The sequence below is a fragment of the Nematostella vectensis genome, chromosome 7 (genome assembly GCF_932526225.1).
Source record: "Nematostella vectensis chromosome 7, jaNemVect1.1, whole genome shotgun sequence".
NCBI classification, from domain to species: domain Eukaryota; kingdom Metazoa; phylum Cnidaria; class Anthozoa; order Actiniaria; family Edwardsiidae; genus Nematostella; species Nematostella vectensis.
The window spans coordinates 6293855-6311924 of NC_064040.1; the positions used below are offsets into that span (position 1 = coordinate 6293855).

The 18070-nt window shown below is 39.5% G+C and overlaps 4 protein-coding genes across 6 annotated transcripts in view; 2 read left to right on the top strand and 2 right to left on the bottom strand.

Annotated features, from left to right (window-relative positions):
* The window catches only part of LOC5520828 (chromatin-remodeling ATPase INO80), a 24195-nt gene extending 19250 nt beyond the window's left edge, over positions 1-4945 (top strand). For both annotated transcript variants that reach the window (XM_048730345.1, XM_048730346.1), the window contains exons 37-42: positions 376-448; positions 957-1001; positions 1728-1944; positions 2152-2234; positions 2410-2629; positions 3347-4945. In XM_048730345.1, coding sequence (XP_048586302.1) covers positions 376-448; positions 957-1001; positions 1728-1944; positions 2152-2234; positions 2410-2629; positions 3347-3843 — 1135 coding nt within the window. In that variant the 3' untranslated portion in view covers positions 3844-4945. The remainder of the gene's footprint in view (positions 1-375; positions 449-956; positions 1002-1727; positions 1945-2151; positions 2235-2409; positions 2630-3346) is intronic.
* On the bottom strand, positions 4946-10714 carry LOC5520829 (WD repeat-containing protein 74). 2 transcript variants are annotated; one of them, XM_001640599.3, is made up of 11 exons: positions 10625-10714; positions 10365-10477; positions 9585-9706; positions 8802-8868; positions 8409-8552; positions 7732-7940; positions 7099-7154; positions 6585-6727; positions 5857-5916; positions 5431-5596; positions 4946-5307 (listed from the first exon to the last, which is right to left on the bottom strand). In XM_001640599.3, exons 1-11 carry the CDS (start codon positions 10680-10682, stop codon positions 5258-5260), a joined length of 1188 nt encoding a protein of 395 aa, XP_001640649.2. In that variant the 5' UTR covers positions 10683-10714; the 3' UTR covers positions 4946-5257. The 2 variants fall into 2 exon arrangements, with proteins under 2 accessions (XP_001640649.2, XP_032221683.2); XM_032365792.2 differs by having other exon boundaries at positions 4946-5596.
* A 207-nt stretch (positions 10715-10921) lies between these two features.
* LOC5520830 (multiple inositol polyphosphate phosphatase 1) lies at positions 10922-12678 on the top strand. Its single transcript, XM_001640488.3, has one exon. It carries the CDS (start codon positions 10991-10993, stop codon positions 12335-12337), a length of 1347 nt encoding a protein of 448 aa, XP_001640538.2. The 5' UTR covers positions 10922-10990; the 3' UTR covers positions 12338-12678.
* A 989-nt stretch (positions 12679-13667) lies between these two features.
* On the bottom strand, positions 13668-17316 carry LOC5520831 (proteasome subunit alpha type-6). Its single transcript, XM_001640600.3, has 7 exons — positions 17165-17316; positions 17004-17098; positions 16135-16216; positions 15516-15671; positions 14726-14904; positions 14118-14212; positions 13668-14015 (listed from the first exon to the last, which is right to left on the bottom strand). The coding sequence occupies exons 1-7, from the start codon at positions 17238-17240 to the stop codon at positions 13958-13960; spliced, it is 741 nt and encodes a 246-aa protein (XP_001640650.2). The 5' UTR covers positions 17241-17316; the 3' UTR covers positions 13668-13957.
* Between the last annotated feature and the right edge of the window lie 754 nt (positions 17317-18070).

Consider the following 18070-nt stretch of genomic DNA (forward strand, 5'->3'; position numbering starts at 1 on the left):
AAGCCTCATATCTCGAAGACGAATCCATAAGAAAATACACAATATGTTGGTTTAAAAAACATAAGGAACCTCTATGCAAAAATTCAAGCTTACCGAAGTTAACCAGATCTTATTTGGGGAAAACTTTCCATTTTTTTTTTTTTTACTTTATAAGGGTTGTATTATTGAATGGTCTTATGCCTTTTTAGAGTAAGTACGCAGCTGCTTTGTCTCCTATTATCTTTGTTCTACAAAGGGTTTTTTTTGTCTCTATTCTTCTCGTTCTTTGTGTCGAGGTGCGGATATTGTTCATTTGCCCAATCAAATTGCAGCTTGTAAGAGCTGCGTACTGACCCCCTTTTTATGCTTGTTTTTTTACCGTTAATTATTTTGCAGTAAAGACATCTTCGTTTTTCTGCTGAGTACTCGTGCAGGAGGCCTGGGCATCAATCTGACGGCAGCCGACACAGTAAGTGTGGTACTCCAAATATGGATCCCAATTAAAAAAAAATGCAACAAAAATATAGGCCCTTATTCAGAGGTTGGAGGTTTCGACGAGTCCCTCACTCGACTGTGAGGTTTTGCAAACTAGGGAAGGAAATCGGAGAGAGAATATTCTACCAAATAGCAAACAGACTTAATTTTTGTTCTGAGTATTCAAAACTATCATGATTTTGAATAATATAGCTTTCCCTGTATTTTATAATTCTATAGAAATGTAATCAATGTTTTTTATTGTAAGATGAATTCAAGCGGATTTAGTTTACTAAAAATTTCAATCTCATTTGCTTAGGGTTTCATAGCCTACGAAACCATTGTTCTAGTCTGTCATTTGGCATCATATACCAGAAGTAACACCATTACGTTGTTCTCCAAATAAATCCGGAGTCGTGAGTTAAAGTCGTGGTCGCTACACCCCTCCCTTAACATGATAGTCTAGATATTCAATACATTGACAACTATGTCCATGTCCTCAGGTCATTTTCTACGACAGCGACTGGAACCCGACAGTGGACGAACAGGTAAACACTATATGGATGTATTAATCAACGCTCAACTTTGTCCATTCAAGACAAGCAAGCGTCTTGGATGGACATTTTTAGCCCAACTCTTTCGAAAACGTCTGGCTACACTATTGTGAGAAGTCATTGTTATCAGTAGTATCCCTTTGCCCTTCGTGTTACTCTTGCACCTTGAATTGGTGGTGTATTGAGCGTCAACCTGGGCACAAAGTAACTCCTTCTGTACCTTTATATCCAGGGAGATATTTGTGTCTCTCTGGAAAAAGTGCTAAAGGAACAAACAACACAAAATTTGGAGCAAAAAATGCTCTTGTTTTTTAGAGTTTTTTAGGAAGCGCTCGCAAAGACCGCTGGGTCTCACAGCATAAGACCACAACTACCTGTCAAAATTATTATTTCTTATGTGTGATTTTTTTATTACTGTTGTCAGAGCATGAAGATAATAACCGTTTTAGTATACTCTTTACGGGGATTTCCAGTGCTGATGAATATACATTCAGAATATTTTCAAGAAATTTAAATCTTAATGAAACTGAAAAAAAAATCGCTGATCATATCATTATCTGATGATTCTGGAATGGATACTCTTCATTATCTCGAGATTGCGAACCAGTTAGAGCGCGCGTTTTACGAAGTGTGCATAAAGATTGTACTGATATTTGGTATTATTTACAGTACCTTATAAAAATGTCTATTGATGTAATTGACTGGACTTGGTGATTTCAGGCGATGGATCGAGCACATCGCTTGGGTCAGACCAAGCAAGTCACAGTGTACAGACTAGTGACGAAAAACACAATCGAGGAGCGGATTCTGCAGAGAGCAAGGGAGAAAAGTGAGATTCAGAAGATGGTCATATCCGGCGGGAACTTCAAGCCAGACGCACTCAAGCCCAAGGAGGTTGTTTCACTGCTGTTGGACGATGAAGAACTCGAGAACAAATGTGAGTACGAAGGGTTATTTCTTGTAATATAGAATATATCTAGCATCTAGTCGTTTTACACTATACAGGCAATGTTTTGAGTACCAAGCAAAAAGTGAATTTTTAATTTGTTTCCATCTGCCTTCTTTACGACATCTGACACATCACACATCAGAGGTAAAACCAGAATGGATAAGGAAGATATGTTTCATATATTTTTCCCCCTAGTTCTTCAGCGACAAGCAGAGAAAAAGGCAGACGAGCAACGGAAGAGGAGAGAGCGGAAGAGGAAAAAAGGTGGAACAGACGAGGTACGGTTTGATTCAACCATTTATCTAGATGCAGTATTCCCTCTCAGCCCGATCCTTCTACTTTCCCTACGTTTATGACGGAAGAAAACAGTCCTGGCCCCTCATTCCTCTTTACCTGCAACAATTAAAACGCGTTTGACAACTGTTTGAATAACGCAAAATACATTTCCTTAAGGGTACCTCTTCACCAAGTATCGAGATATCTGAAACCTCCACCCCTCCCCCCAAGGCGAAGAAGGGTCGTAAAAGCAAGAGCTCGCTGTTCCCGCCAGCCCCAGAGGGGGTACCAACAGCATCCGTGCCTCCATCCGAGGCGAGCAGCGTTAATGGTGACGCTTCCGCGAGGCTTGAGGGAGCTGATGCAGACGATATCAGTGTCATGAGCCTGGACGAGAGTAAGTGTAGGGTATTAGAAGGTACCTAGGGGCAAAAGAGCAGAGGGGATAAGATATCGAATGCAAGGGTGTAATATCAAATGAGTGAGATAAGATGTCGAATGAAAAAGGGTGTGATATCTAATGGGTGGGATAAGATATCGAATGTAAGGGTGTGATATCAAACGAGTGGGATAAGCTATCGGAAGTGAAAATTAAAGGATCCGAAGCAACTAAACGCACCGCGCCCTTCGAGCTTTGTTTACATACGGGGAATCTCTTTTTTCTTGGTACTTTATGTAATCAAAATATTATGTGTTCTGTATTACTTCACCTTAGCTTCGGGCTACATAAAGCGAAATGTCTGTGAGACTGAAAAAGCTAACATGCTGTTGGACATGAAGAAGAAACTATTTTCATAGCATTAATCATTTTGTTATTTATCAACCACGTTTAACGTCGAACAAATACGATATTTATTTGACAAGCAGAACAGCTAAATGCTCCGTTGGAGCATGGAAATGGATTCGTTGATGAGTGAGTCAGTATTGTACTGGAGCATAAAATGGCCGCGTGATTGACCTTCTTGAAGGGGTGGTATAGGCGCAACAAGGCTTAGAAAATATGCTCGATATGTGTGGAACTCGCATCAACCTTACAAATTAAGTCATGGAAAACTTAGCATCACTAGCATCTCGATTTCTTCATTTGTGTATAATTGATCTCTCAATTTAACAGTTTCCATGGTGTCTGGCGACGGCTCTCTGTACAGCATGGATGCACCCCCGAGCTCCAGTGCCACTCCCTTCAATGAAGATTCACTGCTCGGCGACGCAGAACCGAAGAGCGAGACTGCTAGCCCCTCCACAGCAGAAGGCAAACGTGGCAGAGGGCGTGGCAGAGCGAGAGGGCGTGGTCGAAACAGAGGAAGAGGCACTGCTCCTATTCGCACATCTCGGGGCCGAGGCCGTGGTCGGGGAGGCACTGGGGTCATGGCAGCATCAGCCGCGGCATCGGCGGCGGCGGCAGCAGCCTCTGCCGCAGCTTATGCAGCATATGGTTTCACCTTCCAGGGCACGCCTACCCCTCCGCCACCTGCGGCAAGGTCGAGCCCTGTTGCTTTTGGCTCTGGAGGGTCGACTGTACCTGGCAGTGCTGTCACTCATCCCGTGCCTCGATACGATAACTCAAGCGCGAATAGTAGTCCAGCTAGGCATAGGGATGTGGAGAATTGACGTCCTAGTGTCATTTCTCCGTATTAAAGATTTTTCATAAACCGCCTTGTAAAAAATTACGGCAGGGAAAGAATGGCTATATGTTCAAATTGTCGCCATTATTTCTGCGATTAATTTTTATCGTTGTGTGTGTAACATATTGTGAAAACCGTTTATACGCCAAGAATGTTTGGTGAAACTTTTGCGAGCTTATGAAAACTAAATCCTGCGAGGCATTAGTCTACGATATATGATAATATTTATGAAAATTGCTTAAAATTTCAAGGTCTCATGGCTTAAATTCCATTAATCCGACTTGCATGTGTCGTGACTTCAGGCAATGTTTTTTTAATACCAAAGACTCTCGACAGTTTACAAAATATAACATTCTCCACTTTGTTTTGGTATTTAAGAAGTATATTTGAACCTTTTTCATTGTAAGATTGATTAAGGCAGATTTAGCTTGCTACTGACATTAATATATCATTTGCATAGGATTGCATAGCCAACATTATCACACACGTCGGACTAACGCTCTTTAACTAGGCGGTTGAGGTAAAATTTCTTTTGCACTTCCAATTTTTTGTGGGTGTGTGTGTGCCCATAAATGTCTCTGATAATTTGTCTGGACGCTGAAACTCGAAAATTCTTTCTCGTAATTGCCTCCTCGTTTGGTCTAACCAATAAAGTTTTAGTTTTACTGGAAGATGTTCAATACGAAAAGGGGGTGTATGAGGAGGTGGCTGCTTTGTATGCTAGGTTCTTAGTAATTTTCAAGGAAATAGAGTGGTTTTCATTAACCCGTGAAAAAAAGTGTGATAGTTAAAGTGTAATGGTCAGGAAAACACAAAAGAGAACAATGGAGCGTAGTTCACAGGTTAATGAAAATCACTATTGCACAGCAAGAAGAATTTCGGCTAAATGTTTTTAGACAATTAACCAAATCTATAAGTGGGGATCTCTTTGAGATCTAAAGACTTCATAAGACGCTTTTTATTACATTCTATGTCCATAGTTCTGGTTGTATGAATATTCCTCTTGGAAAGAATTTGTGTAATATATGTGCTGTAAGATCTTTTGAAATTCAGTCTCCAGAAAAAGCAATAAAAGAAAACAAGAGTGATTGGTGTATTTATATTTTTTATATGAGAGCATTCGAACTACAATCTAGTGAAGTCGGTATTAGTATCTTATAGACGTGACGCGTCCATTCATAGTTATTTCTGAATTTCTCCGTCGAGCATCCCCATGCCAAAGGCCCCCTTATTACCCCGATCAAATGCGACGACACCTTCATTCACGTGTTCCTGTGAGAGTGGATATACAGGAAAGAATTGTAAAAAGTGGGTGAATGGTCGGTATTATTATGCATAAAAATCCAATCGGTCGCTTTTATGTTCCCCTAAACCTTTTCAGCTCGACTGCGAGTGATCCGTCACAAGGGTCCGTCAAGACTCTTTTTACTCTTCTTCGCTTTCTTAAGTTCTAAAATCCAAGAAGAAACAATCAACAAAAGTCATTGCAGAGATAATATATCAACAGAAATCGTAAGGAAATAGCAGTATGCTGACATTTTAAATATGGCAAGGGGAAAAAGAGAAATCGTACTTTTAGTGGATTTGTCGGTTGTGGGATTTTTACTCCGCCTCTTGGGTTGGGTAGAAACTTCTTCCATGTTTGCCCACAGTTCATCGTCATCCTCATTTGAGTTATCACCGTCCAACGATCTTGTATTGGGCTCTAGATCACCGTCCACTGCGGGGTCTGCAGCAACCTGAATACAATCATAACAGTGTGTGTTTTGGCTTGTGTTAAACTGTACCAAATGCAGGCCTAATGGAAGGGGTTTGACTCTTAGAAGAGGGGTTTAAGTTTAGTGGCTTATCGCTTTCTACGAACTTGAATTGGCTGCTTAAATCACAGGTCAAGTCTTTCAAATGTAATACATAGTATATACTGTATTTGCCAAACGATCATAGCGTCATTGAAAGTATAATGACATAAGAATACAGTTAATCCTACGTTTGAACTTACATCACTTGGCCTTTCCTTGTTTGCAAAAAGTATGTAGTTGAGTCGTGACTTCAGATAGACCTACATGGAAATACAAGATAAGTAGTATAGTATGCACCGAATTTAACATGGAGGGGGAGGATTATCTTCAATGACGTCATGCTCTTACGATAGTGTTCATTAAATACACCGACGGGGGGGGGGGGGAAGATTTTAACTCAAGACATCTTAAAATTGTTACAAATTTTTTCGGTGCCTCCCTTTCAGAACCCCAAACGTTTTAGAGCCCCCCCCCCCCCCCCCCCATTCGACTTCAATAAAAAATTAATGCTGCGAAGTTGCCCTCCTTGTCCGAGTTGAAGATCGAGTCAAGTTCATCATTATTTCAGAATCTGGCATCTCTTCTTCGCAACTTTCGGTTTCGGCCTTCATAATTTCATTTTTTGCATGCACAATCGTGTAAAAAGTTGCAGGGTTGTTTTTTTTCGGAGCCCCCTCTTTGGTTAACCTTCCCCCCCCCTCAATATCTTCCCTCCCCCAACCCCTCGGTATATTTGATGAACACCCCTTTTGTCCCTAAAAACGCATTAACCCGCACTTACACGCAGTCGCGTGTAAGTGCTATGTCGCTAATTCGTAAGGGCTAATTCGCTGCATACTATACTAAAATATGACAACGATGCTTCAGCATAACTCCTAGGACATCGGGCTGAACAGAACAAAGTGCCATTTAAAATTTCAAAATATACCTTCTGTTGAAGCTGCCTTGTTTTGGTATCATACACTCTCACAAATCTGTCCAGGCCGCAAGCAGCAACAAGACCATGCTTTATGTCACAGGCAACGCAGCGAATTCCGCCGGCAAAGCCTTTAAAATGCCCAACGACCTTTCCTGAAATAATACAAATTAATAATTCTGTCATCTGAAAAGTCACCGAGTAATAAATAACACTATTGCTCAGGGGGGGGGGGGGACTCCGATAAAAACAGACAGGGTGATCATTGGCAAAATCAAGTGTAACCCTAAGGGATAGCACTTTGGGTGTGGTGAACTGCAATTCTTTATTATAATTTTAGTCTTTTTATTTCATATAAGATGTGTGGTTTTATTGTACAGTAAGTGTAAGTTAAGTGTAAGTTTAAAATGGCACCAATAAGAGATTGAAAATGCTCAGGTTAATATAACAGAACAAATATCTAGCTGGCCCTAAAAAATATTAAAATTCAATAGTGCATATTGTTTGTGATGTGTAACTAACCAACCTTTCCTGATATCAATGGCTGCAAGGGTCCCTTCTGTGTTACCAGCAATTATTAAACTGAAAATTAAATCAAAGGTTGTCTACTTACATCACTAGGACACTAAGAATAACTGCTCGCTGAATAAACATTAATAATCAAAGCAAAAGAAAGTTAGGGAACCTATCAAGCTAACATCAACTCAGAAATTAATTAGGGAACATATAAGCTAACATCAGCTAAAAAATCAACTTAGATATCATATTATAAATTCATGGTAATCAAGTAGACCCCTTCCGCATATGGCAGCTTCCATGGTAACTTTTCTGGTTTTGGCTGAATAACAGTCTGAATAACAAATTATTTGACCAGGCATCTCTAGTGTAATGCTACCAGTCACGTTGTAGCTTTAACAGTTATCCTTTTTACTCTGTGACTGGATATTATTATATTTATCATTTTTATCTGCTACCTCTTTTCTTCATGCCTCATGATGTACATAAACTAAGGCTTCCAATTATTAAATGTTAAACACCATTTTGATAAATTCATTAATTCATGAATTCAAGACAAGTGCTAAATAACCAATATTTATATACTACTTGTGCATCTAATGTTTAAATCTGCTTCAACACAAATCATAAACACCATACTTACTTCTCATCACCTGGTATTGCAATGCTTGATATTGGGCATTCCCCAAGGTCCATTGTTAACACAGGTCGTTTCTGAGCCGTTGTGTCATAGACTCTGAGGCTGTGGTAACCAGAGCCAGTGACAACTGTTGGTGATGGCGATGCAGAGTCAAGAAATGCGATGTCTGTCACCCATACCGGTACACGCAGATCCAGCGAGTCATTACGCACCTAATAAATACATTGTATTTATTAATGAAAATTGTACAGTTATACTGCAAATTGTGAAATTATAAGATCAAAACCTCCATATTACAAGGCACCTTGGCACTAAAGAATTTTAAATCAGAACAGATTGGGGCATGCTCGAAGATCCAGCGTACTTTGCGGGCACTCCCAATGGTCACTTTCGCCAGAGTCTTGCCCCCATCACATGCTGAATCTTTGAGCATGTGATGGGGGCAGTTCAAGATTGTGGGGAGATATAGTAAATAAAAAATATTAAAAAAGAGGATAACGATTGCCCTTTCATGAGCTTCACAAGAAAATCTCAAGAGAAGGAGAACTTCTCTTTCTCTTCTCCAGCTGCACAGGCTTGTGTGTAATCTACAGCAGATGCTAGAAGCTTACATATATTTGGTAGGCTCAAGCAAATAATATCTTGCACTTACTGTAACACCACTACCCTGTCTTACTTACATTCTTAGCTTTGAATGTGGCTTGTCCTGGGTTTTCAAGATTCCACAGTTTAAGATCATTCTCTCTCCCACCACTCCCTACTTGGTTGAGGCTGCTGGGGTTTTGTTTAAATGCTGATACATGACTGCCCACTTTGAATTCTGCCTGAAGTACAGTAAAACATAAAAAGAACTATGAATGAATAACAGTATTATAGGTAAAGCATTTTTTTAGGAGTTGGAGTAACATTATATATCTCTTTTTCTAAGGGTCGAGTGACATACAAAAAAGTATATGTAACTATAAATCTTGTCAGAAGAGAAAGAGGAAACTTGGTAAATATGTTGTTTGTGTACTCCTACTAATATGTTTTAATAGGTAAACAATGAGGAAAAACTTTATTGACATCCTTACCTTCTTTTCCCATTCATTCTTATTCCATACTCTTGCAAGCCCACTTTCACCACAGGTAGCCAGGAAGCTGGCAAAAAAGTAAAATAAATGGCAGCATAAAACATTATGTCAATTTTGTGATTGGTGGAGGACAGTGTGATGGTGGATGTGGGACAAGGGGGGAGTGGGGAAGGGATAGATGCAAATTAGTTACGTAATTAAGATAATAATTAGTAAATAACTTTTGCTCTCTTGACATCTGCATTTCATAGGCGATAAAAACATGAGTAATACTGAATTTCTAGGGAGGGTTGGGAAGGTGGTAATTTGGTTGGGGATTATTCCATAATCAAAATTTAATGAAAGAAATTGTTTATCAAACACAGCTGATCATTGAACTACTGAACATTTTATACTCTATTGAGAACTTATACAATATTCTATGTAAGTAGATTTATGTTAGATGATCAAACCCAATAAAACCAATAAAATGTGTCCAATTAGGTTTGATCGAAAAATTCTGTTACATCGACTTTCAAACGATTGCAATGTTCATCCTTGAAGGCAATTTCAGGACGGCAGTTAGTTTAAACACCAAAGTGTGGAAGGGCTTGCAACCACAGGAAGAAATGCCCTCCCAGGTACTCCAGCTGGAAATCATTCATTTTGAGCACCAAGTAAAGCTTATGAGCACCATAATTATGGGTGGCATGTATCCAGGAGGAAAGTTCTGTATGGCATTTTTTTGCACATAAGATTCCCTATACAGCCCAAGAACCCTTCCCCTAGATCTGTAACTTATACCTTCCATCAATGCACATTCCTTTAAGGACATCACCAGGCTCAAGACTACAATGTTCTGATACCACAGTATTTTGGTCAGAATTATATGTTTTTACAACACCACTCCTTAAACCGACCAGCATCTAGAAAAAAAGGAAAAGCCTTAAAAGTGAGTAAGTAAGCAGCTGCTTTGTCTCCTATTATCTGTGTTCTACAAAGGAGTTCTTTTGTCTCTATTCTTCTCGTTCTTTGTGTTCTATATTGTTCATTTGCTTAATCAAATTGCAGCTTGTAAGAGCTGCATACTGACCCTTAAGAGTATGTATATCCTATCACTAACAGCACAGATAGCCCTAAGCATACAGTTTGTGAAGGAGAAATAGCCCTAAGCATACAGTTTGTGAAGGAGAAACCTGGCATAGTTAACAAATATCGATTGATCATCATAAATCAGTTATTAATACGCTATCAGTCAATGAAAATTGCTTGTTTGATATTTGCCAATCAATGACTTATTGAAATTGACACAAGGACCTTCAGCCAATCATATCGACTAGTCTTGATTCATATCAAGTGGCGTGAATCAATAAAAAGTCACAGCATCAAATTGCTATAGACTAATATTTATTAGTATCATTTGCAATCGATTATTGGTTTTATCGATTAATAATTCCTGGAGTAAAATGACAAAATTCAATCCTTACAAATCCTGGCAAGGTTCTACCAAGGTCACAAGTTGCAAGCAAATGCTACCTTAAGCTTTCCTTTGAAGATATTCAAGCAACTGTGATTATTTCTTACCTCACTATCTTGACCGTTGAGCCAGCACATTGCGCATATTTCGTTGTCTTTCCTTCCCTCAGCCCCTTGTAATTCGTCCGCATTCTTGAAAGAACCCTTCTTCAAATCAACAGCTGAAACACCACGTGATAAAAAAGATCAACTACAAAACGTTTACCTACGCAGCCGAAGCGCAAGAACAAAAACGACATATCTCAAAATACGAAAGGAAACTTGAGCAATAGATATAGAGAGCCAGAATAAGTTTTACATGAACTTACATTTGAGAAATCCAGTTTCACTGCCTACCCACAAATCCGCGAACATATCGTCCGCCATTTTGAAATAGCTAAATTCGTGAGCGTGACACTGTTACCAAATACGAAATATACAAAATTGATATTTGCATAAAATAACTAGAAATATCGATAGCCCTACAAGAATCTGTTTTCTTCTTATTATATGTAAATTTTTTTATAGTATCAAAAACTTTTAGTATGTAAAGAAAAAATAATTAAATAAAATATTTCTTACCAGCCCCTGTCCTTACTACTGAGGTTGCTATTGCTCGCGGGCTCATTGTTCATTTCAACATGGCGGCCTACATTAAATTATGAGTGACCACCGGCTTTCACGATCAGTTTAAAATGCTTGCGGTATCTACATTGATTCTTGTGCTGTCTTTTGTACTCTTGTCACAGGGGGAAGGGCACTACCGGAATTTCGCCTCGAAGACGCGTTACTACGAGCCAAATCTTGAGGAAGACATCAAGAAGGAAAGGGAGGGGGGCTGTTCTGCCGTTCACATGAGCTTGGTCGCGCGACATGGGACGCGGAATCCGAGCAAAAGAGATGTGAAAAAGATCCAGCGTACGACTGAAGCAATAGATCAGCTATTTAGTGGGCACCCTGTGAAAATTGGTAATCTCACAATTCCTTCCCCGAGTTTATTTACAGAAAATATGGATAAGGACTTGATTGAAATAGGAAGGGAGGAACTTTATAACATGTCACGACGCGTCAAGCAGAGATATCCTGAATTATTTAATGTAGAAATTTTAAAAGAGAAAATTCGCTTCGTCAGCACCAGAACGGCTAGAAGCATTCAAAGTGCACATGCATTTGCACTTGGTCTTCTTGATAGACCCCTTGTGCCAATCGCTATGGTAACAGACATTGACAAGGATCCTATTACCATAGAGACCCACGATAAAGACAATGATCCAGTGCTAAGGTATTTCGATGTGTGTCCCAAGTACATCCATCAAGTGTCCAAGAACAAGACTTCCCTGTATGAACATCATGAATTTAAAAACAGCTCTGCAATGAGAACCGTTGTGGAGCATGTCAGAGACTTGTTTAATCTTCAAGGGTCTGAGATCATACATGTCAAGCATGTGATCGGCATGTATCTTGCCTGTACTTTTGAGGTGGCTGTCTATAACAGATCTGATTCCTGGTGTTCGGTGTTCCGTCCAAGTGACTTGGATGTGCTAGAGTATTTCTATGATCTAAAGCATTACTGGAAGAGAGGCTATGGATACAAGATCACTTATGAAATTAGCTGTGTGTTATTAAAAAATATTATCAATGCAATCAAAACAGCAGTCTTGTCTGACAACAAAAATGGCCCTATTGGTAATTTTATGTTTGCTCATGCGGAAACCATACAGCCATTAAATGCTCTGCTAGGTCTCTTTAAAGATGAAATGCCTTTGAGAGCAGACAATTACCACAGACACAAGAACCGCAAATATAGAGCAAGCCAAATCTCACCGTTTGGGGCCAATATTGCATTTACTGTGTATAACTGTTCTGGACTGTACCAGCTTCAAGTTCTTTCCAATGAGAAAATTGTCTCTTTGCCCTGCTGTGAGGGCCCTAGATGTCCTTTGCAGAGGTTCTTTGACTGTTTTAGTGAGGTCTACAATATGTGTGACCTTAAAGCCCTGTGTGAATTAGATAAAAAGGCTCAAGTTCGTGAGGATTTATAAGAAGATTCAACACCAAGACACTTGTGAAGGATGTTGTACATAAAAGTGAAAAATCCTGCACCAAGTAATGGTTTATTTAAGTTTTAGTTTGTGGTATGGAAGACTCCTGTTATATTTTTTTCTGGGCTCAGATTCAGAAGCACAAACTGGCATGCAATCATTCTTGCATGTGCGTTGGCTAACTTGCTTAAAACACAGTAGTATGTGTATCACTATAATAGGCAATAGTGTGTCAATGAAAAGGGTTATTTGATATATGTAGGTTATACCTTAGAGAACTTATTAAAAAACAAGAACTTTATAATGCACTACTGTAGAGAGATTACAAGTATAATTCAGTATGGTTTTAGTTGAAGTCTTCTCGCTCCTTTCTCTTCTCTCCAGCCCCCCCCCCCCCCCCCCCCTAATGGCCTTGTTCTGCCTCATTCTCATGCCTGGTTCCTCAAGGCCCTGGGTTCCCAAGAATGGAATGAAACAGTCCTTCAGTATAGGTCTATTTGACAAGCTTAAATTAAAGGGTGCTTATTTCGGGCTTGCAGTACATGGTTTTTAGTTTAAAAAAGTAGGGCAGACTTACTCAAAGGTGTCTGAAAATATGCTCAATTATGAGTTGTCTAGGTATTGTAATACCATGATCACCTCAGATTCTTTTGTTTTCTGAGGGAAGATAACTAGCAAAATTCCCTTGAAAAAATAGATGGGTCTAAATTTCCCTCATGCATTAATGATGAGGCAGATTTCGTTTCTAAATTTCCCTCATGCATTAATAATGAGGGGAATTTAGAAAAAGACAAAGGAATCTTTTGTCTTCTAAATTTCTCTCTACATAAGTGCACGAGAAATTTAAAACCAAGATGCTTGTCTTCTAATTTGCTCCAGCTAAAGACGGCAGCTTCGTAATTAACGCAGGAATAGACCCTGTGCCAAGAGTATTTGATTTTGTAATACCTAAGGGTTAGACTAGATCCATGTGGGATGATTTTGATTGCTTTACACATGCGTGGTAATGACGTCAAAGAACTAAACTGTAGATAGGTAGAGCAACTATGTAAATTGACCATGTTTGATGTGAGAATTGTTTGTGAAAATGTGGTGGTCTCTAGAGATAAAAAGAACAATGTGTATGCAATGTCCTGATCTATTGGACCATGTTCGCTCATCCAGCCTAATATTACTCGTAGTTGCGAGTTCATTTCCTTGGTGATCATGGTATTACAAAGTTATAGCATGGAATCATGGGGAAATTAGTGATTAAATGTCCCAGCAACCGAGGATTAATTAGTTGAAGTCTGGACGCTGTATAACTTATAATAAACCACAACACAGGTCATGCCAAATTGGATTTTTATTCACAGAGTGTACACACATTTAAATACATAAGAGGGTCCCATACTACAGAATATCACCATGCCAAAGTATGTTGTAGAATGTGACCATGAACTGATACATGTAGCATAGACTGGTTGTACAGTGGAATCATTGTTTGCTCAAGGTTGGGAATGCACATGTTAGAAATTGCTGGCCATTCATTGACATGACAATAGTAGACCGTGCACCATCTCCAATGAATGCATCGGGTCCACTGGTTGTGATATTTGAACAGATAATAACTAAAATGATCTAATCACGTTCAGCTATCGCTACTAGATGGGTGTCTATCTCAGCTTCTGTAAGTTTCCTATAAAAAAAAAACAGTTGATGATTTTAGATATATATTTTGTGTTTTTTTCCACATATGATGCAAAAATTTTAAAAAAATATAGGAGTGGCTAACACTCACCTAAACCTTGGGTTATCCATGCTGACCACACCTACTTCAAGCTCTGAAGGCTTAAAATCAGCAGACAGAACTGATGACAAGCAGCTTATGGCAGTCTGCAAAACACAAAGCATCTGATTAGCACCATGGAGCCACGGAGCAGTAGCAGTAGTCTTTCTGTAATTTCAATGCAGATGGTTTCTTTTGTTTATACAATAAACCTTTAAAAAAGGAAACAATACTTGTTATGTATTTAAACGCGACATTCTGAGGGACGCAATATTATAATTCACTTGTCAGTTCATGGTTACCATATTTCCACTCTCCCACAGCAATCCCTTTTGGGTACACAAATCTAGTTCTGAATCCTAAAAGTGTATTTAATCCATTTCCATCCACACAATGTGAGCCATTCAAACCACAATATTTTATTTATCTGAAAGATCTAAGGTCATTTGAAAAACCTGGACACTTATTTTTTATTATTCTGCTCAATATTGGCTGTTTTGAGATTGCAAAAATAAAAATTAAATCACTATTCACCAAGCTGTGCCCCTTTGTTTGTCATCATGAAAGCAACAACAAATACCTACTGTTAATGTACTCTTTAAGGAAAAAAAAACACTCACCTCAACTGTTTCATTGAATGTCCAAGCGTGCTTCTTCTTGACTTTCTTCTCCAAGAAACTGTTGGCCTCTGTCTGTTTGACACCGACGCTGCAGGCTTTGAAGCCACAGAAATAACCGGCTGGGTCAGTCTTGTACAGCTGTGGGCCTTTCTCCTCATCAATACCAATTAGAATCATACCTAACAAAATATAATACTTATTAGAATCACACCAATAAGAATCATACCTAACAAAATATACTTATTAGAATCACACCAATTAGAATAATACCTAACAAAATATTATACTTATTGAAATCACACCATTTGGAATTCGAAGCTACATACATAACACAATATCATATCTGTTAGTATCACATCAATCATACCAAACAAGTTCATATTATTGGAATCATAACTTACAAAATATCATAGCTACAGTACTAAAATCACACCAATTAGAATCATACATAACAAAAGTTTATACCTGCAGTATTGGAATCACATTACTAAGAATTGAGCTTTTAATTATAGGATGGATTGTATTTTACAGTGATTGGAGCGGATTAAGTTAGCTACTGAGAGGAGTACTTCATTTGTATGGGGGTCTTATCTTATCAACATACTTAAGGGTGTTGGGACATTTCTTGTTACTAAATGCCTAAATTCATTCAATTTGACCAATGTTTGGCAGATTTCTAAAATCTTGGAGTTTGTCTAGAAATGGCCTTTTAATACTGGGGTGTCTATAATGTAGGTGTCCTTCGAGTAGGGTTTTATTAGTTATTTATAGTAGCTCTGTCATGTCTTACCACATCCCAGTGGCCTCATTTCGGCATTCTGTGTATAAACCTGGGATATGTCAGCAACCCTCTTACATAACATATCCACAGGGATCTCGTATCCAAACTTGTACTTCCAGTTAGCCGCCTCGTACCTTGCACGCTGAACCTGGGACCTGGAATCAGCTGGAGGGATAGGTAACTGTTAGTAGATGGCCCATAGGCAGTGGGAGGGGGGGTTAATAGCAGTCCCATATGCAGGGAGGAGGGGGAGGTGTTGCTAGCAAGACCATGTACAGGGGGGTGCAACTAGAAGGCCCATATGCAGGGAGGAGGGGAAGGTGTTGCTAGCAAGACCATGTACAGGGGGGTGCAACTAGAAGGCCCATATGCAGGGAGGAGGGGGAGGTGTTGCTAGCAAGACCATGAACAGGGGGGTGCAACTAGAAGGCCCATATGCAGGGAGGAGGGGGAGGTGTTGCTAGCAAAACCATGTACAGGGGGGTGCAACTAGAAGGCCCATATGCAGGGAGGAGGGGGAGGTGTTGCTAGCAAGACCATGTACAGGGGGACAGAGGGATAATTGAATAACTATGAGCTTGTGCAGTGCATTGTTCTGCATTTTGAGACAAAAAAAGTTGATACATGCCAACCATGCCCGTCATCACGCAACCAATCCTCTCGGACAACTCAAACAACTGAGTAACAGTGTTGGAGTCCAGGAGTTTGTCCTAGAACAAAAATAATATGTTATTTCACTTCTACAGATCATAAAACAGAGATCTTCCCTGTTGTTAGCACCTTCACACTTTTTGTAATTTTCATTTGCATTTGAGTTTCATTGAAACCCCAATAACCAAGAATCCAATTTTAATGATTTCTTTTCTCCTTCAAGAATTTACTCAAGTGTCAACTTAAACTCCTGATATATTACATACATATTGGGCAAATATAGGAGGTTTGCTGGGGTTGGGCAAATATATTAATAATTTGCACTAAGAAACACCGCTGCATGATGCCCCCTGAGTCTCACAAACCCTGGCTTAAAAACCCTCATTGAGCCTGTTTTGATTAACTCCACTGTAATTCAGTGTTTTAAACTGCCAAGTAGTTAATAAACGATCATTATTATAATTATTAACCCCCACCTTCCAAAACCATACAATCAAGCAGGACGTCAACCATTGGTTTATTTGATCTTATAGCTCACTAAATTATGTACTTTACTGTACTTGTTATCAAAAATGATTTTTTTGTACTAAACGGAGGCAGTGCTAAGATTTCTCCTATTACACTTAATATTCCTCTTATGCAAAAACCAAAAGTAAAATCAATGCGAAAAAAGTTTTTAAGAACTTTGACACAAACTGACAGAAAAAAAAATGCTGAATCATTTCTAACATTGGTTACAGAATAATTGTTTATCGCGGCAAATGCGAGGTATGCGTTACAAGTAATAGAAAACGAATTAAAATGATAGTCAAACACTGAGCAGAGCATTGCTAAATCAGTTCTTACCGGGACTTTCTTTTGTGTGACAACGACGGCAGAGTCGGCACCTCGGATGCCGACAGAAGTGAGACCGCCTTGGTTGATCGCCTTGAAAGCATACTCTGCAACATAAAAATGGGTCATAAATGCAGCAAAACGATTGAACATAGATACTTTATTTTACTTACCGACTTGATATAGTCGTCCTTCAGGCGAAAATATCGTAATATGACGATCAAACCCGGCGCTTGTGCCACGAGACATGGTGAGATTTTCACTTTTCAGTCGTTTTCGTTGTTCCAGTCCCTCTCAACCAAAGCGAATGCTTCGGCACCCGGTCAGCGGTTCTATCATTCCACAGGGAACCCACCTTACTCGGCCGTCAAAAAAAAAGCCTTTCTATTGAAGAATATCGAACCCCACACAAACCCGTCGGTAGATCCTCTCTAGTGCAAGGGATATAACCGAGAATAGAGATGGAAGGAAACAATGATAAATCCATAAATAATTAATAGAAAAAAAAGGCAGGGCCAATTACCCGAGGATCGAACTTTCTCAGATCAGATGAAACGAAAGAAAAATTAGACCATACTTCCAGACATACGCTGAAACGCCGTATGGCAGCTGAAGCTTTACGGCTAAGCTGAAGATTTCGGCCCCAGCACCGCTATCTAGCGCACTGTACAACACAAAGGAACCTGAGGTACCCGCGCATTAATGGGGAGGCAATAACCAGGATCCCAGGCCTGTCTTAGTCGGTTACGCCACGCACAGCTCGCTGAGATGTACACTGAAAAATATCGGGGTCTTTTCCACGCTTGCGTCTCTTGGGAATCAGCGTGTTGCCATAGTAGTGTGGTAATTTCGTCATCATGCACAGCACGCTGTGACCTCGGCATAATGTAATATATTGCCGCCTTCAGCCTTTTGTTCTCATGTGCCCAGTCGCGCACATGCATATCTTTCGGACACAAAAAAGTAAGCTGAACTCTGTTGAAATGTGTGCGACCAAAAAAAAAAAAAAAGGTTCGAGAGCTCATTTAGATAAAAATGGGAGACCCGGAGAAAATGAATTTCAAAATTAAATAAAACAA

Coding starts and splice junctions, on each gene's coding strand:
- LOC5520829 (XM_032365792.2), bottom strand. CDS start 10,682: ATGGCGGACGATATGTTCGCGGATTTGTGGGTAGGCAGTGAAACTGGA. Junction 7,155..7,731: donor GCAATACCAGGTGATGAGAA/GTAAGTATGGTG, acceptor TTTAATTTTCAG/TTTAATAATTGCTGGTAACA. Junction 6,728..7,098: donor AGCCATTGATATCAGGAAAG/GTTGGTTAGTTA, acceptor GTATTATTTCAG/GAAAGGTCGTTGGGCATTTT.
- LOC5520830 (XM_001640488.3), top strand. CDS start 10,991: ATGCTTGCGGTATCTACATTGATTCTTGTGCTGTCTTTTGTACTCTTG.
- LOC5520831 (XM_001640600.3), bottom strand. CDS start 17,240: ATGTCTCGTGGCACAAGCGCCGGGTTTGATCGTCATATTACGATATTT. Junction 17,099..17,164: donor AGGACGACTATATCAAGTCG/GTAAGTAAAATA, acceptor TTTATGTTGCAG/AGTATGCTTTCAAGGCGATC. Junction 16,217..17,003: donor TCACACAAAAGAAAGTCCCG/GTAAGAACTGAT, acceptor TTTTTGTTCTAG/GACAAACTCCTGGACTCCAA.